General features: G+C 42.3%; 1 protein-coding gene across 13 annotated transcripts in view; it reads right to left on the bottom strand.

Moving 5' to 3' along the window:
* Nucleotides 1-25,542, bottom strand: part of TACC2 (transforming acidic coiled-coil containing protein 2) — a 222,898-nt gene that overhangs the window by 148,352 nt on the left and 49,004 nt on the right. For all 13 annotated transcript variants that reach the window (XM_089683244.1, XM_089683247.1, XM_089683245.1 and 10 more), the window contains exons 4-5: nucleotides 1,810-1,952; nucleotides 362-496 (exon numbers count right to left, since the gene is read on the bottom strand). In XM_089683244.1, the coding sequence (XP_089539370.1) occupies nucleotides 362-496; nucleotides 1,810-1,952 (278 nt within the window). The remainder of the gene's footprint in view (nucleotides 1-361; nucleotides 497-1,809; nucleotides 1,953-25,542) is intronic.

Raw genomic sequence — 25,542 nt, 5'->3', positions numbered from 1 at the left:
GTTCCTTGTATAATCCTACTACAATAAACTGACCAATGTAACCACAATTGTGAGTAATAAATATGTAGAAAAATGGTATACTGCATTTGGCAATAATCCTGGATTAATGACGCTGAGAGCTGAGGAGGAATTCCACAGGTTTGTACATGACTGCTTAGCATGACGTTACACCCAGAAGCAGACTCACTGCAAGCATGCGCAGCATGCACTAAGCAAGAGGACAAGCTCAGGCTAAATACTCAGGTCTGTGATAATAAATAATAGAAGCCGCTTTTCCACTCTGAACAGTTCATTCCACACTCACAGCTGTTAAATGGGAGAAATCCAAGTCACCCGAGAGCCAAGCATATAATAATGATACCTGATGGTGCCAGGCTGTGAGCTGCTCCCAGATTCTTTATATTCTTGTCTCTCTATATAAAGTTCAGTCTGCGGAAGGGCAGGAAGCAGCTGTCCTTCCTCCCAAACTCCACGCTGCCGCGAGACGTCACCGCTCCTGGGAAAGAAGAGACATCGCTGAAAACAGGGAAATAGGGGTTCAGCCTGAAACAACACTGGAATCATTACTAGTACATTCCATGTAACACAGATTACAAGGCCCTGTCACCTATAGACTGGCTGGGGCCTCCACAAGGTGTCAAAATAGAGATGATCATGACCTCACAAACAGCAGATACAAGAACATGGAGAATTCAAAGGAATATAGAGTGATCCCTTGTAATTGTTTTTGTATTTTCCGGGGCAGTACTCTGTGTTAAATGGTGTATGTTCACCCCTGGATTATTAGCATAATGGTGCTCATTAGGATCATTACTTAAAGTGGTTGTAAACCTCAGACATGAAATATGAACAAAGCATATCCCTCTATAGTGTGTACTAGTTTCAATCCAGAGCACTAAGTGTCATTTCTCTCTGCTGCCCTGTTCCACTTCTATCATCATGAATCACTCCTGACAAAATTTCCTGACACCAAGAGAAATATGGTGACAGGGGAGGGAGCTCCAACAGATTGACAGCTTTAGCTCTGTTTCTGTGAGCTGTGTGGAGGGGGGGTGTCCCTCCCCTCCAATCAGCTCTCAGAGTTCTCCTTACTGAACTCTGCAGTGTATACATTCAGCTCTCCGCCCCGTTTCCTGAACTCTCAGACAAGCTTTATTCATCTTGGACTTTGAACAGATGTAGAGAAGAGAAGACTGCAGATAACAAGATGCAACAAGATAGAGGAGGATTTGTGCGACCAGTCACTTCACTGGGTATAGTCAGCAAAATACAGCTCTTGCTGCTGTCAAGCAAATACTGTGCTGAGCCAAGCTGTGCTGTGTACTGTATGTCCATAGAGCATGGCTCCATAGATAAACATGGCTTGGGAGAGAGCACGCACTGTGTGCCCCCATAGCAAGCGGCTTGCTATGGGGGCATACGGAGCAGAGGAGGACCGAAGATAGCCAACAGGATACCCTAGAAGAGGAGGTTTGGTGCCGCTCTGTGCAGTACTATTGTACACAGCAGGTGAATATAACATGTTTATTATTTTAATAACAAAAAAAATTCCTGTAGTAACACTTTAAATGAAAGCTTCTGCCTGGAGTTCAGCTGAAAGTGAAAAAGTATTCTTTCATCACCTGACTGGATGCAGTTCAGACTGCCATGTGACATAATCAGCATGTGGACATTAGCAAGAGTCTCACAGTGATGAAGCCTTTCTATTTTTCTACTGAATTGAGGAGGTTTGTTAAAAAATACAGTCTATCAAAGTAAAACACTTGTCAAACACAATGTCCATTGTAAACGATGCCCTGCAATAATTACCCGAGATGTGCAGGATCTGTCAGGTCGTCAGAGAACAATGCTGGAAAATTTGATTCCGCCCTCTGCTGTGGTGCAGCTTGGTGGCCGTTAGCATCCCATTGAGGATATAGCACGGGGAAGCTTTCCAATGACGGATGGAACTCCTGAAATGAGAAACACGCGGTAGGTGAAGACAGCACATTTCTTCAAAGTAAAGTGAGTCACAATCTATTACCAGCTACAGGAATGTCATAAAAAGTTCAGGTCCGGTGAAATGTGCCAAATCGAGGAGTGCTGGCTATCAAAACTGTAGTGTAGCTATTAATATTTAACAAGTAACTACTATTAGCATTGGTATAATGCTAATACCCAGAAGGAAAGGTTAGAACCTCATCAGGTTTTTTGTTGTATGTGGCCCCATTCAGGGGATTTTCTCACTTCCTGTTCTGGTGACAACTTTGTAAGGATATCTGGGGAATAATATAGATTTGGAAAATGGAGTTAATGGTGAAGTATTCCTGTAAGGGCATTTCCTGGCTACATGATAATTGTTTATGAAAAAGATAACAGCAACATGGTATGCAGGAAGTGACATTAATACAGCATGTCTAAATTTAATAAAACATTTTAAATTGTATTATATTTTGCAGAGAAAAAAAATACAACACAGTCCAACCAATAAGATTTCTTAAAGGAAAAACAAAAGAGGCAAACATTTATTTTTAGATTTGGATGGAGTGGAGAGGGATCAGAACACCTGTTATTGCTGTCTATGCCCCCATTAGGGAGACTTGCACTCTCTATTTGCCCTGTTTATTATTATCCCCAAGACTGAAAGGATAAGAATAGAGTGAAACCTTCCAATGGGGACACTTTTTCTGCTGACAACTAGGGAATCTCTCACTTTGAAGGGATTTCCTCTTGCTTTCAGATGTGACTATATGACAGTATGTGAATGGAAATCTCCCCAATGGACCATTATGTAGATAGCAAAAAAAAAAAGTTTAACAGGGGTCCCTTGCTCCATCCAAAATGAAAAAAAGTTTGCTTTTACTTCAACTTTAAGTTGCCTTTCATTAAGGTTACATTGTGAAAATATGAGGGATACAGAGAATATATTCAAATGTAATTTCAAAGTATCCCCAGGTTCCAAGGGAGAGAAGGTAAGTATGGAGGAAGCTCAAGGTCCTCGTGCCCTATTCAAATTTATACTACGACGTAACAATCCTTAAATTTGATGGCAGTATTTTCAGGCTTTATTTTCATCTGGTGATCCAGCCAGTAACACACTTTCTGTATTAGGGTGTCTACACCCTGGATGGAGATGCAGCAGAGACACCTTTGGACAGCAGCACTGTCAGTCTGGGGGAAGGATAATGGTAGATGAATTAGCAAATTAAAGCCGGCCACACATAGATCAAAATTCAGCCGGTTCAGCAGGAACTGGACAAATTTTGATCCACGTATGGGTAGGTTGGTTGTACAGAAGTCGATCAATTGAGTAGAGCATGCCCCTATATATTGTAGATCTTTAGTGAAACCTCATTTAGAATACTGTGTCCAGTTCTGGAGACCTCACTTACAAAAACGATATTGATCAGATAGAATGAGTTCAGAGACGGGTGACAAAAATGGTGAAAAGTCTGAGGGATAAAACATATCAAGAGAGACTTCGGAAATTTAATATGTACAGTCCGGAGAAAAGAAGAGAAGGAGGAGACAAGACCGAAACCTATAACTACATCAAGGGGGTCAATTAGGTTCAAGAGGGCAGTACTTTCCATATGAAGCCAAGATCAAGAACATGGGGACATGACCTCAAACTAACTGGAGGAAAATTCAAAACTAATCTTAGAAAGTATATTTTACTGAACGAATAGTTGATGTTGGAAAACACTTCCAGCAGAGGTAGTAAGTCAGTCAACAGTAAATGGTTTCAAATGTTTGGGACAAACATAGATCAATACTCAGTTAAAAAAGTTAACGAAAGAAAAAAAAAATGGTCAGGCTCAAGGGACCAATTGGTCTTTTTTCTGCCATCACTTTTATATGTTTCTATGTTTTTCACAAAAGTTGACCATTTACATAAACAGCTGACCACTGTAAGTGCTGTTACATAGTTTTTTTCAACACACTAACTGCCACTTTGGTTGCACAGATTGGTCTATTAGAGGAAGATGAAAAATAGCAAATAAAAATAAAGGAATAAAAGTCCCCCAAAAAAACTACATCTAAAAACTGGTAAGCTGCTGCAATATAATACATTTTAGTTTTTGGGTTTCGCACCGCATTAACTATAAATGATAAGGCGTTCCATGAATACAGGAATTCATTCAAGTGTAATGAGCCACTAAGCTACATCTTGTCCATATTCAGGGCTTTCAAGGAGTTCTGAATAGCAGCTATTTGGCTCTGCAATTGAGTACTGTATATCTTATGCAATGTAGGTGATATGGGGATCCATGTAAGGGACATGTCTATCTAGTAACATGCTATTGCGATAGAACAGATTCTGCTGAAGTGAATGAAAAATCCAAGGTAGTGCTGGACGCAGCCACAAGCCCCAGCTCTTCACGAGTGGAGTAGGTCCCAATAATAAAGGCCGTATTGTGGGATTGTTTGTCCTTCCCACGCTCTTGTATCCTGAAAGATGAGTCAATGTAGCACTCTATGTAACCAGATGCTGACACTTCACTAGCTTCTGCCCTTGTTCAAATATGAAATTCTGTCCTTTCCTTGGATCCATGTCAGATTCTACAATGGGGGTTCTTAACACTATGTTGGCCAGTGTTTACAGTTCAGTTAACTCTATCATTGTGGCTGGGAGTGTTCATATTGCAGGGTTAAAGAATATATAGTGTGTATTTCAGTTATTAATTGCTAAATGCACTTAATTCATCACTAGTCTCTATACTGTATATCCTATCTGCAGATGTTGGCTCAGCACTCCATTGATCCAGTCTCACTCCTCCTGTATTCTCCCTAAATATAAAGTAAAAGAAGTTGGCCACAGAAGGTGGGTGGGATGCACAGATCTCTCCAGCAAATTCTCTAGGAGTTAAAAGAAGGAAATTGGTCATTTAAACCTGCCACCATACATTTTAATCTGATAAGTACAGTGGGGATCGAAAGTTTGGGCACCCCAGCTAAAAATTTGTATTAATGTGCATAAAGAAGACAAGGAAAGATGGAAAAATCTCCAAAAGGCATCAAATTACAGATTAGACATTCTTATAATATGTCAACAAAAGTTAGATTTTATTTCCATCATTTACACTTTCAAAATAACAGAAAACAAAAAAATGGCGTCTGCAAAAGTTTGGGCACCCTGCAGAATTTATAGCATGCACTGCCCCCTTTGCAAAGCTGAGACCTGCCAGTGTCATGGATTGTTCTCAATCATCGTCTGGGAAGACCAGGTGATGTCAATCTCAAAGGTTTTAAATGCCCAGACTCATCTGACCTTGCCCCAACAATCAGCACCATGGGTTCTTCTAAGCAGTTGTCTAGAAAACTGAAAATAGCTGACGCTCACAAAGCTGGAGAAGGCTATAAGAAGATAGCAAAGCATTTTCAGATGTCAATATCCTCTGTTCGGAATGTAATTAAGAAATGGCAGTCATCAGGAACAGTGGAAGTTAAAGCAAGATCTGGAAGACCAAGAAAAATAACAGACAGAACAGCTCGCAGGATTGTGAGAAAACAATTCAAAACCCACGTTTGACTGCACGATCCCTCCAGAAAGATCTGGCAGACACTGGAGTTGTGGTACACTATTCCACTATAAAGAGATACTTGTACAAATATGGTCTTCATGGAAGAGTCATCAGAAGAAAACCTCTTCTACGTCCTCACCACAAAAATCATCATTTGAACTTTGCAAATGAACATATAGACAAGCCTGATGCATTTTGGAAACAAGTTCTGTGGACCGATGAGGTTAAAATTGAACTTTTTGGCCGGAATGAGCAAAGGTACGTTTGGAGAAGGGGCACAGAATTTAATGAAAAGAACCTCTGTCCAACTGTTAAACATGGGGTTGGATCAATCATGCTTTGGAGTTGTGTTGCAGCCAGTGGCACAGGGAGCATCTCACGAGTAGAAGGAAAAATGGATTCAATAAAATTTCGGCAAATTTTGGATGGTAACTTGATGCCATCTGTGAAAAAACTGAAGTTGAAGAGAGAATGGCTTCTACAAATGGATAATGATCCTAAACACACCTCGAAATCCACGGGGGATTACATCAAGAGGCATAAACTGAAGGTTTTGCCATGGCCTTCACAATCTCCTGACCTCAATATAATTGAAAATCTATGGATAGACCTTAAAAGAGCAGTGCGTGACAGACAGCCCAGAAATCTCAAAGAACTGGAAGACTTTTGTAAGTAAGAATGGGCAAAGATACCTCAAACAAGAATTGAAAGGCTCTTGGCTGGCTACAAAAAGCGTTTACAAGCTGTGATACTTGCCAAAGGGGGCAGGACAAGATATTAACTCTGCAGGGTGTCCAAACTTTTGCAGACGCCATTTTTTTGTTTTCTGTTATTTTGAAAGTGTAAATGATGGAAATAAAATCTAACTTTTGTTGACATATTATAAGAATGTCTAATCTGTAATTTGATGCCTTTTGGAGATTTTTCCATCTTTCCTTGGCTTCTTTATGCACATTAATACAAATTTTTAGCTGGGGTGCCCAAACTTTCGATCCCCACTGTAGACAGATGGCCATTTTCATTGAGTATATGGACAAACGTATGTGGTTTCGAATCTACCGAGTTCAGGTATTTCCAGTAAAAGTGCAATCATAAACAAAGAGGGGGCGCACCAGCCTAGTGCACTATCCTTAGATATCCTTTATTGATACCATCAAAGAATGTATTATATACTCACAAACCAATGTATGTATAAGCTCGGATTAGAAAATCCAGGTACAGACCACCAAGATTCCTGTGTATCATCCCAACACATCACATCACACAGAGGAATAGCATGAGTCTGGAAGGCTACCGCATTTCGAGGGGCATGTCCTCTTCCTCAGCGTCTCTGGCCTTGTGGCAACAGTTTGGAATGGTCCTTTTCTTTTTCACCAAGACTGTGCCTCTAAACACTTAGCCAGGGTCATAAAGACATAGTTTGATGAATCTGGTATGGAGGAACAGAGGTGTCCTGCACAGAGCTCTGACCTCAACCCTGAACACCTTAAGGAGGAACTGGAACACCAGCCAGGTCTTCTCATCCAACATCAGTTCCTGACATCACAAATTATTTTTTGGCCAGATGGGCACAAATTGCTCCACTTAAAAATCCTGTGGAAAGCTTTTTATTAAGAAGTGGGGGCTGTTATAGTCACAAAAGAGGGTAGGCAAATAATGGCCGCAGTGTGATGGTCAGGTCTCCACAAACTTTTGTCCTTTTTGGGGTTGATTTATTAAAGGCAAATAGGCTGTTCTTTGCAAGGGGATTATTCTCAGAGTTAAGTTGATGTGGTGAAATTTCACTTTGCAAAGAATACCCAATTAGTAGCAGGGGAAATAAAAAAGAGCTGTGAGGAAAATCCCCTTGCAAAGTGAATAATCTATTTGCTGTTCATAAATCAAACTCATAGTGTATTTTGATTTCTAAACTTCCCCTCTTGAAAGTGTAACTTCACCCAATGTTTTAGTTTTGGATGGAGTGGAGAGGATTAGAATCTGAGGAGAGATTTCCTCACTTCCCATCCCAGACACATAATAAAATATAATGTGCCTCATCAATGCCTGTAACATGTCATTGATGATGAAACACATCAACAAGCTTTCAAAATTTTAAAGCAATTTCCAGGGAGAGAGCAGGTAAATAAACTTCACACAATACAATCTCAGAGGACTGTAGCATATGACAATCTCCTTATGGTATAGGTACTATATCACATTTAAAAAATCTTTTTATTGTAGTATCACTTCATTTTAAGGGCAGCACAGTGGCTAAATGGTTAGCACTTCCGCCTGGCAGTACTAGGGTCGCTGGTTCGAATCCCAACCACAGCACCGCCTGCCTGGAGTTTGCATGTTCTCCCTGTGCCTGTGTGGGTTTCCTCCCACACTCCCAAAGATATGCTGGTAGGTGAATTGGCTCCTGTCTAAATTGGCCCTAGTATGTGTATGTATGAATGTGAGTTAGGGACCTTAGATTGTACCCCCCTTGAGGGTTAGGGACTGATGTGAATGTACAATATATATGTAAAGCACTGTGTAAATTGATGACGCTATATAAGTACCTGAAATAAATTTTAAGGTAAACCTGCTATGAAAGAATTATGAAGTCATTGCTGATCCCCTTCTGGAAAAGCTATTTATTCAACTTATACCCTGATGGTCTGGGTTCAATATTTTCAGTCCCCAACCCGGAGCCTAGCGTACTTAATGTACAGTGGATATAAAAAGTATACACACACTTGTTAAAATGTCATGTTTCTGTGATGTAAACAAAAGATACAAAGATAAATCATTTCAGAACTTTGTTCACCTTTAATGTAACCTATAAACTGTACAACAAACTGAAATCTTTTAGGTGGAGGGAAGTAAAATTAAAAAAACTAAAATAATATGGTTGCATAAGTGTGCACACCCTTAAACTAATACTTTGTTGAAGCACCTTTTGATTTGATTAGAACACTCAGTCTTTTTGGGTATGAGTCTATCAGCATGGCACTTCTTGACTTGGTAATATTTGCCCACTCTTCCTTGCAAAAACACTCCAAATCTGCCAGATTGCAAGGCATCTCCTGTGCACAGCCTTCTTCAGATCACCCCACAGATTTTCAATTCAGGTCTGGGTTCTGGCTGGGCCATTCCAAAAGTTTGATCTTCTTCTGGTGAAGCCATTCCTTTGTTGATTTGGTTGTATGCTTTGGGTCGTTGTCATGCTGAAAGATGACGTTCCTCTCCATGTTTAGTTTTCTAGCAGAAGCCTGATGGTTTTGTGACAATATTGACTGCTATTTGGAACTGTTCATAATTCCCTCTACCTTGACTAAGGCCCCAGTTCCAGCTGAAGAAAAACAGCCCCAAAGCATGATGCTGCCACCACCATGCTTCACTGTGGGTACGGTGTTCTTTTGGTGATGTGCAGTGTTGTTTTTGCGCCAAACATATCTTTTGGAATTATGGCCAAAAAGTTCAACCTTGGTTTCATCAGACCATAACACATTTTCCCACATACTTTTGGGAGACTTCAGATGTTTTTGCAAAATTTAGCTGGGCTTGGATGTTTTTCTTTGTAAGAAAAGGTTTCCATCTTGCCACTCTACCCCATAGCCCAGACATATGAAGAATACAGGAGATTGTTGTCACATGTACCACACAGCCAGTACTTGCCAGATATTCCTGCAGCTCCTTTAATGTTGCTGTAGGCCTCTTGGCAGCCTCCCAGACCAGTTTTCTTCTCATCTTTTCATCCATTTTGGAGGGACGTCCAGTTCTTGGTAATGTCACTGTTGAGCCATATTTTCTGCACTTGATGATGACTCTTCACTGTGTTCCATGGTATAGCTAATGCCTTGGAAATTATTTTGTACATTTCTCCTAACTGATCCCTTTTAACAATGAGATCCCTCTGATGCTTTGGAAGCTCTCTACAGACCATGGCTTTTGCTGTAGGATGCGACTAAGAAACTGTCAGGAAAGACCTACTAGAACAGCTGAACTTTATTTGGGGTTAATCAGAGGCACTTTAAATGATGGCAGGTGTGTACTGACTCCTATTTAACATGATTTTGAATGTGATTGCTTAATTCTGAACACACCTATTTCCTCAGTTATAAGAGGGTGTGCTCTCTTATGCAACCACATTATATTAGTTTTTTATGTTTACTCCCCCACCAAAAAAAAAAGACTTCAGTTTGTTTTTCAATTGAGTTGTACAGTTTATAGGTCACAATAAAGGAGGAAAAAGTTCTGAAATGATTTATCTTTGTCTCATTTTTTTACATCACAGAAACCTGACATTTTAACAGGCGTGCGTAGAATTTGTATATCCACTGTAGATCAGGGAAATCCAAGAATATGGGTTCTTGTCTGTATATTTGTGCTTGACAGTGACTTAAAGTGGTTGTAAACCTCAGACATGAAATATGAACAAAGCATATCCCAGTGTCTCAATTAGGAGTCATTTCTGTCTGCTGCTTTGTTCACCTGCTATCAGCATGAATCACATTTGACAAAGCTTTCCTGACAAGAAAATTGGTGACAGGGATGGACCTCTAGTTGATTGACAGCCTCAACTGTGTTCCTGTGAGCTGTGTAGAGGTGTGTATATGTGTGTGTGTGTGTGTGTGGGGGGGGGGGGGTCCCTTCCTTCCAATCAGCTCTCAGAGTTATCCTCTTTGAGCTCTGCAGAGTGCAACTTCAGCTCTCCGCCCCCTTTTCCTGACAGCTCAGACAAGCTCTATACATTCTGTACATGGAAAGGATGTAGAGAAGAGAAGACTGCAGATAAACAGGTACAACATATGTAGGAGGATTTGTTTCATCTCTGTGTATCGCCTGAGGCCAGGCTCTTCACTGGGTATATGTACGGATTTACAACCACTTTAAAGTTTTGAAACCATAGCATTTTCAAAATGAGGTCAGAAATGGCTGATATTATGCTTCTCTTATTAGGTGACTTAAATATTAGCAGAAAAGACAAGAAAAAATGGACAGTAGAAATTGAGTGAAACATGCCACAAATGTTATTGTAAAGACAACCATTGGTCAGCATCCAGGACATTTCCAGGGACAAATCTCCAAAACTTGGGACCTGTGATAACTATGCAACATTGATATGCAACGCCATAATTTAACACCTATGAAAACGTCCGCCATGTACACAGACCCACATCAATAAGTCTGTTCACTGTGTGGTGCTAGCAACTCCAGAGCGGAGGAACATCTGTAAGACTCAGCTCAGCAATCTTAACATGTATCACACTGAGCTAATCCTCCTTTCCACAGTACTAAAGCCTATTACACTCTCTGCTTAATTGCTCTTCCCCAGCACTGAAAACACACTTTCATGTTCTGTGCATTATGAACACACTGGAATTAATGCACTTCAAAGCTGTAAAACAACCCTGTCCTTGTGTCACTAAATACCAAGATCCTTAACCAACAAGAGCGCTACAGGAGACAGTCAGAGAAATCACAAAGGACTGCTGAGGTCTGAGGCCAAAGGGTTGCAGTTGACCCTCAGGCTGTCCCTAGGTACCAGGACTCTAGGATATCATAGTACTTCATTTCCTATGCTGTAATTACGGAATAATTGCTTTTGTTCCAGAAGGAGCATGAAAACATTGTTATTCTCAGCCATCCGCAAGAAGTGCTGCATGCTGGTGGGACTAACAAACTGAGAGTAATTTAAGGGTCCAAGCAAAACAAAGTCTTCTGGCAATTTTCTGGTCTTCTACACTCACCGGCCACTTTATTAGGTACATCTGTTCAATTGCCTGGTAACACAAATTGCTAATCAGCCAATCACATAGCAGCAACCCAATGCATTTAGGCATCTAGATGTGGTGAAGAAGACTTTCTGAAGTTCAAACCTAGCATCAGAATGGGGAAAAAAGGGAACTTAAGTGACTTTGAATGTGGCATGGTTGTTGGTGCCAGACGGACTGTCTGCATATTTCAAAAACTGCTGATCTACTGGGATTTTCAAGCACAACCATCTCTAGGGTTTACAGAGAATGGTCCAAAGAAAAAAATATCCAGCGAGCGGCAGTTGTGTGGACGAAAATGCTTTGTGGATGTCAGAGGTCAGAGGAGAATGTGCAGATGTTGGAGATGATAAAAAGGCAAAAGTACTCAAATAACCACTTGTTACAACCAAGGTATGCAGAATACCATCCCTGAACGCACAACGCGTCAAACCTTGAAACAGATGTGCTACAACAGAAGAAGACCACACTGGGTGCCACTCCTGACAGCTAAGAACAGGAAATGGAGGCTACAATTCACACAGGCTCACCAAAATTGGACAAAAGAAGATTGGAAAAACGTTGCTGGTCTGATGAATCTTGATTTCAGTTGCAACATTCAGATGGTAGGGTCAGAATTTGGCATAAATAACATGAAAGCATGGATCCATCCTGCCTTGTATCAATGGTTCAGGCTGGTGATGGCGGTGGTGGTGTAATGGTGTGGGGGATATTTTCTTGGCCTAAGCAAGGTGTACCTAATAAAGTTGCCAGTGAGTGTATAATGAATAATGAACAGTACAGCAATATGGTAATAATCCAATGTATCCCTATGTACAGTGAGGAACTTTACCGTTCTTTGCTCAAGGAGCCCTCCTTTAACAGGTCACCTTGGCTGTCATAAAGTGCCCCATTATAGGGTGCTGTGCTGGTGATACAAGATGCACAAGGCTGAAACGGGGTCCTTCCCCAAACGTGCAGCAGTCTTCAGGGGTATTGTTGATTGATCTTACATTGTCTCTACTTATCAGGGACCTCTCCCTTCACTAGGCCTATCTCACCCTGGCCAGTACATTCACTGTCCCTATTTAGTCACACCACAACTGCGCACCCCCAGACTTACCCAGCAGGGGCTATATACTGTGTAACCTCTCTGGGTCCAATATGGGGCCCAAATCTCAAGAGAACTCAGTGTCCAGTTAGACACTGGCCACCGGGAGCCCAGTACAGAGGACAGTCAGTCCTCTGTGAGATTCCCCTAGTGCCAGAGATAAGCAGCAATCACATGTCTGCTTCCTGGACTAACAAGGAAGGGAGTGGGCAATTTCAGGATCGCCGCCTGCTCGAGCCGTATCAATACTCAGTGTGAGAGTGGCCACACTGCATCAACGTGCTACATGCATGTTATGAGTGAACTGCAAGTTATTCCCATTCCCTTTCAGCACACCTTTACTGATGTCTGCAGGTGCATGTATTGCCCCTCAAACATGTCATATCACATCATAAAGAAGATTATTTATTATTGTGTTCCTGTAAAATAAAGCAAAGTTATTCTGTGGGAAATGCAGCCCAACAGCTTTAATATTGGATTTTATCTGTAAAACATTATATCTTAGCACCGTGTTTCTCAACCAGGGTTTCTAGGGTTCCTCCTGAGGTTGCTAGGAGTTCTTTGAGCGTTGAACAAGGGTGGATTGATCTCCCAAATTCACTGATCACTAATGCAAGAGGGGAATTTTCCACTACTTCTACACTGACCACTAATGTTAGAGTAGGCACTAAGTGCGCCATATTACTGATTCTTATATTTAAAACTTTCTTTGATGTATTAATCATGCTAATGTATCTTGAGCTGTAGACATAAATATGTTTAGCAGGGGTTCCCCAAGAACCTGAAAATTATTTAAAGGGTTCCTCAGAGGTAAAAAAGCTTGAGGCTGTCCTATGAGCTACGGCTTGTAAAGGAATTTTGTCTCCCAAGTAGGTTAATCCCATTCTTCTTTGTTTATCCCTCTGGTTCTTCTTCTTCTGGTCCCCATCTTCCTGAAATCCTTTTCCATATCATTTATCCACCATATCCCAGTCCTGCACCCCTACTAGGATCCTCCTAATTGTCAGTTTAAAAAAAATATTTTTACAGCCCTGGTTTTAGCATTTTTGCAAGTGCCTATCAGAAATTTCAGAGCTTTCCATGTGGGTGGCAGGTGCCTGGTCTAATGCAGGGGTGCTCTTCCTTTTGAAGAGTGAGGACCACTTAAGTGATTTGGTAACCGGTTGCGGACCACAATGAAGTGAAATGGTTCTGAATACTCCTGCATTCATTTTGAGGTGGAGAGCCACATCAGAGGGCTCTGAGGGTCACATGTGGCCCACGGGCCATGGGTTGAACACCCGTGATCTAGCGCCTTGAGCTTGGGAATTCTGCACGTGTTCTGCACACGTAGGGAAACCTGAGTATAATAAATCAAATTTAAAGACCAGTTCCTATTATCAGTCAATTTGAAGCTCCACAGTGAAGCATGGTGGTGGCAGCATCATACTTTGGGGCTGTTTTTCTTCAGCTGGAACTGGGGCCTTAGTCAAGGTAAAGGGAATTATGAATTATTATTATTATTAATATACAGTATTTATAAAGCACCAATAGTTCGCTCAGCGCTGTACATTACAAAGGGGGACAGAACATGTGACAGAACAATACCAATACAATACAAAACATGAGGGGATCGAGGGCCCTGCTCTTTCGAGCTTACAATCTAGGAGATAGTTCCAAATTCCAGTCAATATTGGCACAAAACCGTCAGGCTTCTGCTAGAAAGCTGAACATGAAGAGGAACTTCATCTTTCAGCAAAACAACGACCCAAAGTGTACATCCAAATCAACAAAGGCATGGCTTCTCCAGAAGAAGATGAAAGATTTGGAATGGCCCAGCCAGAGCCCAAACCTGAATTTGATGGAAAATCTGTGGGGTGATCTGAAGAGGGATGTGCACAGGAGATGCCCTCGCAATCTGACAGATTTGGAATGTTTTTGCAAGGAAGAGTGGGCAAATGTTGCCAAGTCAAGAAGTGCCATGCTGATAGACTCATCCCCAAAAACATTGAGTTCTGGAATCAAATCAAAAGTTGCTTCAACAAAGGATTAGTTTAAGGGTGTGCACACTTATGCAACCATAGTATTTTAGTTTTTTATTTTCAATCCCCCCCCCCCCAAACTATGTAAGTTTGTTGTTCACCTAGTTGTACAGTTTATAGGTCACATTAAAGGTGGAAAAAGTTCTGAAGTTATATATCTTTGTCTAATTTTTTTACATCACAGAAACCTGACATTTTATCAGGGGTATGTAGACTTTTTATATCTGTCTAAATGCCAAATATGAAATTGGTAGTTAGAATACTTATCCAGTGGTGATGGAATCACTAAATGCCAATTAAGTATCCACTGGGACTATTACAGTCAAGGCATGTCATTCGTCCTTGTCAATTAATGTCACATTTCTGCGGAGAACCTTTATTGGGAGGGTCCATTCCCAGGTATCAAGGGAGAAATTAGCCACCTGCACCCATAGAACGCAAGGAGCGTGGCTGACTCATTCAGCATTGAAAATTCAGTTTTCCCCAAGTACAGTACACTAAAGCAATTATCTCTAATGATTCTGACAGTTCTAAACTAATAAAAGGCTAAATGCAGTTGTGCAATTCACCCCTCCTCACTGCACTATTTGTGGCACGGAAAATAAAGCATTAGACACAATATTCAGAATCACACAAGTGCCCACATGTCTGGACTATTTCCTGCTGTAGCCGCATGTATGGAACAGTGTCATTTATAAAGGATATAGAACTGGTTTGCTTTTTTCAAAGAGACTGCCATTGGTAAAATCAGGGGCAGACTGACAACTCATGGGGCCCCCGGGCAATAGGGGATCATGGGGCCCCTGTGTCCTTGCCCAAACTCAAAAAAGCCTATGAAAAAGGTACCAGGGGCATCTCATGGGGCCCCCTACTGACCCCGGGCCCTCGGGCAGTGCCCGAGTTTCCAAATGGTCAGTCCACCCCTGGGTAAAATCCTTTAAAAAAATCTGCGTGCCTAGTAGTTAAGCTGACACTCTGGCATCAAATGTTTCTAAGTCACTGACCAGGAACAAGTATTTAGCAATTCAACCCAGACCTCCTGCTCTACATACTTGTTGTAGGTCAGCGACTCAGAAATAATAAAGTGTAAGTATGGCCCAAACGTTTTTGGTTTTTTTTGGGGGGGGGGGGGTGTCATCCCCATTACTGCTCTCCTCTGGCTATGCGGCATTTAATTATCACAGGTGTCTTTTATTGGCCATACATTGTTATAAATCATTTTTATGAATCTGATTTCTTTAGGACCATTCACACCAGGTGCGATGGGGCTGCGTTGGGCAGCTATTCCAGTGCAGTCCCACCACACCTCCACCACAAGGCAAGGCAAAATGTGTGCGGCCAGTTCTCAGCACTGCATTGCGGTGGTGTGCGGGCAGTGTGCACTGACAAAAATTACCGCATGCAGTACTTTTTTTCAGCACAGAACTCTCACCAAATGCCGGTGAACTTTATAAAATGTCCATACGTGACATTTCAGTAAAGTTAATTTAAAAAAGAAAGGAGTGAACAGTGTGATAAGCCGGGATCGGCACACAGCACTGTCTTCACAACAACGTATGCCAACTGCCGAGTTGCATTGCAGTGGCTGGTGTGAACAGACCCTTCATCCACACTATAAGGCACAGAGGGATGAATCCCACTGCTGGGCCACTGTATTCTGACAGCCACAGGTGACAGCTGTTAGAATACTGAATAGTGGCTGCATCTGACAGAATGCAACAGATGTTCACTGACGCATTTCACATTTTTTATCAGGAACTGGCCAAAAATTCGAACAATGTATGACCAGCTTTTGACATGCAAGCTGTGACTGACAGCCTGGTTTCCACTTTTTTTCTTTAAAGTGGTTCTAAGCCTCAGACATGAAATATGAACAAAGCATATCCCTATATCAGCGGTTCTCAACCTGTGGGTCGCGACCCCTTTGGGGGTCGAACAACGCTTTCACAGGGGTCGCCTAAGACCATCGGAAAACACATATTTCCGATGGTTTTAGGAACCGAGACACCGCTCCTCTGTCTGTCTCCAGGTGTGGGCAGGATGACATGCCGCCCCTGTCATCTGGCCACACCCCCGAGATCAATCCTCGTCGGTGATTGGCCGCCGGAACTGTAGCTCAGGAGAGGCACACATGCGGCCAATCACCGGCGAGGAGGTGGAGCTTGGAGAGGAGGAGCCGAGCGGCACCGCGAAGATTGAGCGAAGAGGAGCAGAGCGGCCGGAGAAGGAAGACAGCTGACTGGTAAGTGTCTGTACCATGGGAGAGGGAGGGAGCGAGCGAGCCCAGGCTGGAGCAGGGGTCAGCAAGGTAAGTATCATTGGTGTCAGTAGGAGGAATAGTGCCCAATCATTGGTGTCACTAATACCAATGATGGGGCACTATTCCTCCCACTGACACCAACGATGGGGCACTATTCCTCCCACTGACACCAACGATGGGGCACTATTCCTCCCCCCACTGACTCCAACGATGAGGTACGATTCCTCCCCCAAATGACACCAACGATGGAGCACGATTCCTCCCCCCACTGACACCAACGATGGGGCACTATTCCCCCCACTGACACCAACGATGGGGCACTATTCCTCCCCCCACTGACACCAACGATGGGGCACTATTCCCCCCACTGACACCAACGATGGGGCACTATTCCTCCCACTGACACCAACGATGGGGCACTATTCCTCCCACTGATACCAATGATGGGGCACTATTCCTCCCACTGACACCAATGTTGGGGCACTATTCCTCCCCCTGATACCAATGTTGGGGCACTATTCCTCCCACTGACACCAATGATGGGGCACTATTCCCCCCACTGACACCAATGATGGGGCACTATTCCTCCCACTGACACCTATGATGGGGCACTATTCCTCCCCCTGATACCAATGTTGGGGCACTATTCCTCCCACTGACACCAATGATGGGGCACTATTCCCCCCACTGACACCAATGATGGGGCACTATTCCTCCCACTGGCACCAATGATGGGGCACTATTCCTCCCACTGATACCAATGATGGGGCACTATTCCCCCCACTGACACCTATGATTGGGCACTATTCCTCCCACTGATACCAATGATGGGGCACTATTCCTCCCACTGACACCAATGATGGGGCACTATTCCTCCCACTGACACCAATGATGGGGCACTATTCCTCCCACTGATACCAATGATGGGGCACTATTCCTACCACTGATACCAATGATGGGGCACTATTCCTCCCATTGACATCAGTGATGGGACACTATTCCTCCCACTGACACCAATGACGTGGCACTACTCCTCCCGCTGCAAAATTACAGTTATGAAGTAGCAACGAAAATAATTTTATGGTTGGGGGTCACCACAACATGAGGAACTGTATTAAGGGGTCGCGGCATTAGGAAGGTTGAGAACCACTGCCCTATATAGTGTGTACTTGTCTCAATCCAGAACAGTAAGTGTCATTTCTATCTGCTGCTTTGTTCCTCTGCTATCAGCATGAATCATTTCTGGCAAGTTTTCCTGACACCAAGAGAAAAATGGTGACGGGGGAAGGACCTCCTGCAGATTGACAGCCTCAGCTCTGGACCTGTCAGCTGTGTGGAGGGGGGTGTGTCCTTTCCCTCCAATCAGCACTCAGAGATCTTCTCACAGAGTGTAATTTACCTCTCCACTCCCTTTTATCTGAACTGTCAGACAAGTATATATAAATGCACATATATAAATGTTGGACTTTGAAAGGCTGTAGAGAAGAAAAGACTGCAGATGCACAGATACAACTTATTTGTTTCATCTCTGTGTATCACCTGAGGCAAGCACTACAATGGGTACATGTAAGGGTTTACAACCACTTTAATCATGTATTTCCCAAAGCCATAAACATTTTATAAGTAACAAATGAGGATGCAAAGTGCTTACAGATCACTCCAAAAACAATCCATACACATCCACTACATAATGGCCCTGTAATCTATTTTTCATTAACCACTTGCCCTCCAGAGGATTTACCTTTTCCTTACCAGGCCATTTTATGCGTTACAGTGCTGCGTTACTTTAACTGACAATTGCACGGTCATGCAACACTGCACCCAAATTATATTTACGCCCTTTTTTTTACCACGAATTGAGCTTTCTTTCGGTGGTATTTGATTGCCTGTGTGTTTTTTATTTTTTGTGCTATAAAAAAAAAACCCGACAATTTTGAAAAAAAAAAACAATATTTGTGACTTTTTGCTATTAAACATGTCCAGTAAAAAAATTAAAAAAATCAAATTTCATCAAAAATTTAGGCCAAAATGTATTCTGCTACATGTCTTTGCTAAAGCAAAATCCAAACACATGTAAATTAATTGGTTTGTGTGAAAGTTATAGCGTTTACAAATGGCAGTATAGATACTGGGATTTTTTTTTTTTTACTAGTAATGGCGGTGATCAGCAACTTATGGCAGCACTGTGGGACTGCAGCGGACACTCTGACACTGAGGGGAACTGACTTGGCATCACTGACATCCCCAGTGACACCAATACAGTGATCAGTGCTAAAAAAAAGGACTGATACTGTACTAATGGCACTGGACAGGAAGGGGGTTAACATGAGGGGTGATCAAAGAGTTAACTGTGTGCTGGGAGTGGTTTACATAGGGGGCCGTGTCAGTGTGCTTCACTGTAATCACACTGCTTTGGGTGGCTGTGCTGTGACAGGGAGGAGAACTGTTAGTAAACAAAACAGTTCTCCTCCCTGTTGGAGATCTTTGGAAATCACCAGGCGCCGGCGAGTAATCACTGTCTGGCACCTGGTGATTGACAGCCACGTCCACAAATGGAGGTGTGGGTAGGGCATGCGCTCCAAAAAACTCTACCAAAACAATTTTTTTCTACTCCTAAATGCTAATAGCCTAAAGCAGTGTGCATGAACACATAGGATAACAAAATTTAAAAAACACTAGTGTGCATGGAGCCTAAATGTGACTAACTACTACTAGATATTTCCAGATCACCTGATATAAATGTACAAGGGAAAATATCCTAGCCATCAACTTCTCCAAAGCCAGTTTCCGTCCTATCCAAACTGTGAGTAGCTCATGGCTAAATCATCCACCCTAAATTGAATGTGTACATTGACAATGACAGCACCTGTACTACACATTCCTTCTCCCTATAATAGCTTTTCACTACTAGCCCTCATGAACACTTGATGTTTTGAGAATGCTGGTAATGATAGCTGTGTAAAGAGTTTTTTAGCTTTTTTTAGCGTTTTTCCGCGTTTAGTGTTTTTTGCCACATTTGCGTTTTTTAGCTTTTTTTCAGCAAAAAAAATAATTTGGGGGGGTCAAAAAACATCCAAAAAACACCGGTTTGCAGCGTTCTTTACATTTGCCATGTTTTTGCCGCATTTTACCGTGTTTTTCAGTGTTAGAGCGTTTTTACAGCTAAAAAACTCCTCTAAAAACCCACTCTAGTCCCGGGGGTTTTTTTCCAGCCAAAAAACGTTGATTACAGTCTATGTGTGCATGGACACATAGGATAAGATGCTGGGGGGTTTACTAGCTGTAGAAAAAAATGTCAAAAGCCAAAAACAGCCGCTGTAAAACCGTCCCGTGTGCATGAGGGCTTATGATTCAGGAACAAAAATAAGACCTGACTGGTGGATATACACAACAAAGACAGTTCTTTCCTATACCTTCTTACATCAGATCTACAACTTGCCAGAGAGGGCTTGCTTCCACCAAAACTGCACCTTCCACTTCCCAGTGTGCGCTCTGTGCAGGGCAGTGTGACATGCTATGATCAGCACATTAAAACTGCTTACTATTTTGCTTAAAAGTGGTTGTAAACCCTTCCATATACCCAGTGAAGTGACTGGCCTCACAGAGATAAAACAAATCCTCTTACTCAAGTTGTACCTGTCTATCTGTGGTCATCTTTTCTCTACATCCATTCAAAGTGCCAAATTTGTAAAGCTTGTCTAAGAGTTCAGAAAAAAGGGGACGGAGAGCTGAAACTACACTCTGAAAAGCTCAGTGAGGAGAGCTCTGAGAGCTGATTGGAGGGAAAAGACACACACCCCTCCACACAGCACACAGCAACAGAGCTGAGGCTGTCACTCTGCTGGAGGTCCCTCCCCTGTTACCATTTTTCCCTTGGTGTCAGGAAAATGTGTCAAAAGTGTAGATAGCATGTAGATAGCAGAGGAATGAAGCAACAGCCACGAATTACACCTAGTGCCCTTAATTAAGACACGTACACACTATAGAGTGATATGCTTTGTTCATATTTCATGTCTGAAGTTTACAACTACTTTAAAGCAGAACTTCACTCTCAGTCAAAATTGACTATTTGTAATACTTATGCTGCTAGCATTAATAAATAGATAGGAAAGTATATCGTATTTACTTGTTTTAAACCATTTTTTTTAGTTTATTCAGTTACTTCCTGGTTCCAGGCATAGGGAAATGATGTCATACATCCCAGGAGTTTTCAGGAGGGGAGGAGGAGCTTTCTCCGCTAAGCACAGCCTCCTGTCTAAAATAGATAAGTGCAGCGCTAAATAACTTGAAATTATAATGATCGTTTGTCCAACAATAAAGGTCAGCAATAAAATTAAATTATGCTTAAGAGTATGCCTGATCCAGCCATCTAAAGATTCCAGTGAAAGGAGTTCCTGTATACAGGCATCTGCACCCATCCATCCCTTAAAGGGACCTCTGGCCAGCTGGATCCTTATGCTTCTCTGTGCACTCCAGACAACACCACTCACCTAGAGGTAGGATTATCTCTGTCCCAGACCAGATCCATATCTTTAAAGGAGACCTCTACGGGTTCATATAATGTGTATTTACATTACGCATCTGGTGAGTGTGTCATTTTACCACACTATTCGGAGCACCACTACTGGGTTTTACTGAACTTTTATATCTGCACAGACTGTCACCTTTATTTTATTTTATAAAAATCCTGGTCACTTATTCATCTATTTACAGTTGTGGCCAAAATTATTCAACCCCCAATGCTGTAAAGGGGTTTAGGGACTATAGTGTACATTTGGAATTGTATTCAGAATCAAATCCTACAAGGACGTTGTAACTACCCAAATGCAACTAAAATGACATCAATTGTTTATGTAATACAGTAGTAAATGGTTCTTATGTGGTTTCTTCATTGCCACAATTATTCAACCCCTTAAAGACTACCACTCTGAAGAACAGAGGTTCATACAGGTGCTTTCCATCAGGTATTGAAAACACCTGTGGATGTCACCGAGCAGCAATCAAGCATAATAAGCACCAATTAGGCAGCTTTAAAATGACTGTGATACTCAGCTCCTTCTAGACATTTACTGGTGTGGTTACAAACATGGTGAAGGCAAGAGAATGGTCCAGGAAGACAAGAGAAGAGGTGATTTCTCTTCACAGGAAGGGCAATGGCTATAAGAAGATTGCAAAGATGTTAAACATACCAAGAGACACCTTAGGAAGCATCATTCGCAAATTCAAGGCAAAGGGCACTGTTGAAACGCTACCTGGTCGTGGCAGAAAGAAGATGCTGACTTCGACTGCTGTGCGCTACCTGAAGCGTAGAGTGGAGAGAAGTCCCCGTGTGACTGCTGAGGAACTGAGAAAAGATTTGTCAGATGTGGGTACAGAAGTTTCAGCCCAGACAATAAGACGCACACTGCGTAATGAAGGCCTCCGTGCCAGAACTCCCAGGCGTACCCCCTTGCTGTCTCCAAAGAATAAGAAGAGTCGACTGCAGTATGCCAAAAGCCATGTGGACAAACCACAAAAGTTGTGGGATAGTGTTCTGTGGACTGATGAAACAAAATTAGAACTGTTTGGGCCCATGGATCAACGCTATGTTTGGAGGAGGAAGAACAAGGCCTATGATGAAAAGAACACCTTGCCTACTGTGAAGCATGGTGGAGGGTCAATCATGCTTTGGGGCTGTTTTGCTTCTGCAGGTACAGGGAAGCTTCAGCGTGTGCAAGGTACCATGAATTCTCTTCAGTACCAGGAGATATTGGATGGAAACGTGATGCAGTCCGTCACACACCTGAGGCTTGGGAGACGTTGGACCTTTCAACAGGACAATGATCCCAAGCATACCTCCAAGTCCACTAGAGCATGGTTGCAGAGGAAAGGCTGGAACATTTTGGAGTGGCCATCGCAGTCACCAGACTTAAATCCGATTGAGAACCTCTGGTGGGACTTAAAGAAAGCAGTTGCAGTGCGCAAGCCTAAGAATGTGACTGAACTGGAGGCCTTTGCCCATGAAGAATGGGCGAAGATACCCGTAGATCGCTGCAAGACACTTGTGTCAAGCTATGCTTCACGTTTAAAAGCTGTTATAACTGTAAAAGGATGCTGTACTAAGTACTAAGATTGAATGTCACTTGGGGGTTGAATAAAACTGATAATGCTGTGAGCACAGAAAAGACATTTGTGGTTATTTCATTATAACTGTTATGTTATATTTGTCTGACCTACAAGTGCCTCTTTAATGTAAATGTAAGCAAGATGACTGAATGATCAAAAGCAATGTCAAACTGGCCAAAACACTCAATTTCAGTGGGGGTTGAATAATTTTGGCCACAACTGTATTTTATTGATAATTTAAATTTATTGCTGACCTTTATTGTTGGACAAACGATTATTATAATTTCAAGTTATTTAATGCTGCACTTATCTATTTTATGCTTTGAGAAGGTTTTACATTGGTTGCCTTGAGTGCTTTAGCTGCCTATTAGAGAGCGCTCACTTTTTCACTGCAATTTACAGCCTCCTGTCTGTATGCCTAAACTAAGGACAGATGGATTCCAGGAAGTTAATGCTACATGATTCATCTGCCTTTACTCCAGGTGGCCATGGCCAGAAATGCTAAAGGGTGTTTTTCAAAGTGAATTCTCAGCAAAATAAAGCATGGAGACATGGATGGATGGGTGATCTTGCTTTGACAATTAAAATGTTTGTAAACCCAGGACTGCATTCAAGCACTAACTATAATAAAATGAAAACAATACAAAAATTCAAATTAAATGTAGAAATACTGTAGCCGCTAGTGTACACAACCCATGTCTCAGTGGGGCAAATCATACAATCATATTGTGAAGTGAAAAAATGCTACATGAAACAATGGCACAATCCTTATATAACAAAAAACAAAGTGAAAAAAACAACAACAAATATATATATATATATATATATATATATATATATATATATATATAAAGACAACACAAAAAATAAAAAATATTTTTAAGTATGAATCAAAAAGTTATTCAAAAACTCATGGTCTAACTGCACTTTTGGTCCCATATGGACTCAGAAGATCAGCTTGCTGAATGAAGACTCCAAAGTAAGCTCCCTCCTGATGAGCGTCTTTGTATCAGCCGCATACCTCATTAAAAAGAACTCGACATAGTGCTTTATCCTTTTAAACTTTTATTCATCAATTAGAACATATGAAATCCACTCATGTTCCGGAGGTGTATTTTGCACCAGGTGTGATGAAGATCCAGTGATACACTGATTAAACACAAGATGGCAGTATCATCTCAGCAGCAGAGTCCTGTACATGCTCATAACAGACACCATCTGTAATGTAATGCAAGGCAAAGCAGGGGCCCACTCAATGAATGCTATTGCCTGCTGTAATGTCGTTCCAAAAGACATTTACAGAGTACTACAACCGCTGTCTCGATGAATGGTAACGTCGTGACGTCATCCGCACACTCCTCTCCGACGCGTTTTGTCAGTAGTTACATGACTATCAAGGGGATATCAAGAAACAAAAAACTCTCTAGCACATACACACTAAACTGAGCATGCACAGAGTGACTTCATAGACTCTGTTTTATCAGGAGATGAGTTGGGGACAATGGAAGAAGGGGAGGATCAGAGAAGCCAGGATCAAACAGCCTTTTTACACAATGCAGAGAATTAACCCCTTAGGTTCCACAGTGAGTATATACAGACTGATTTTACTGTTGTGGCTTTAGTAATACAAACATGAATTAAATAGCTTGTTTGATTTGTGGTGCTAGATGCAGTTTAGTTCCTCTTTAATCTTATTGAAAAGTCAAATGATATTTCATTCACTGCATTGTAAGGCATTGCACTAGAGAAAGAAAAGTACTGCATGATGTACTTTTATTAGTGCACAGCACCAGTGGTGTCCTGAGGCAGGTGCGGTGGGGTGCAGCCCGCATCGGGTGACACCAACCGCAAGGGGTGACACCGGACCCGCTCCATGAAAAAGTAAGTTGTAAAGCAAGCTGACGATCCCCACAGGATAGATCTGATCCATCCTGCAGGGATCGTCGGCTTTCTTTACAACTTACCTTTTCATGGAGCGGGTCCGGTGTCACCCCTTATAGGTTGCATGCCGAGGATCCCTGCAGGATGGATCGGATCTGCAGATTGGGAAGCATAATGGTTCGGAGTCTGATCCATTATGCTCAATCCGCAGATCTGAACCATCCTGCAGTGACCGTCGGCATGTAACCTATACGGGGTGACACCGGACCCGCTATATGAAAAGGTAAATTGTAAAGAAAGCCAGCGATCCCCGCAGGATGGATCGGATCTGCGGATTGAACATAATGGATTGGAGTGCGATCCATTATGCTCAATCCGCAGATCCGATCCATTCTGCGGGGATCGTCGGAGGGGGGTGTCACCAACTGTTATTGCACCGGGTGACACCAACCCTAGGGACTCCCCTGCACAGCACTACCTTGCCTATCTGTTGGACTGTGCTGGGAAAGGCTGCTCAATGCAAACCCAACACATCAGGTGGGAACACGCCACAGCAGAATGCCCAGCCGTCAGTATGAGCTGTTGTAATATGTTGAAGGATATTTCAGAGGTATGTTGTACACGTGTTGGTCATCCACCCCTTATGTTAGCAATAGACATGATAATACATGAGGGAAGATCCCATGGCAACTTTCAAATGACAGATTAACACATGATCCATCTCCTTCTCTAATCCATTTCAACCTTCATCTGGAGTACATAGCCAGAGTACAGACATCAGAGGACTACAATGTAACCACTACAGAACCATTACATTTAGAGTTGCCTTGAACAATATACAGTATATGTATTGGGAATTTAAGACCCCCCCCCCCCCTTCCCCGTCTGCTCCCAGCTACACAGTTCATATTTGTGTGCCATCTGGATTTTTCATCTAGAA

This window comes from Staurois parvus, unplaced genomic scaffold, assembly GCF_062004578.1.
Source record: "Staurois parvus isolate SC_StPar_1 unplaced genomic scaffold, SC_StPar_1.0 ptg000303l, whole genome shotgun sequence".
Taxonomy (NCBI): domain Eukaryota; kingdom Metazoa; phylum Chordata; class Amphibia; order Anura; family Ranidae; genus Staurois; species Staurois parvus.
Note: the sequence above shows the minus strand (reverse complement) of the source record. Positions and strands in the feature narration are given on the sequence as shown.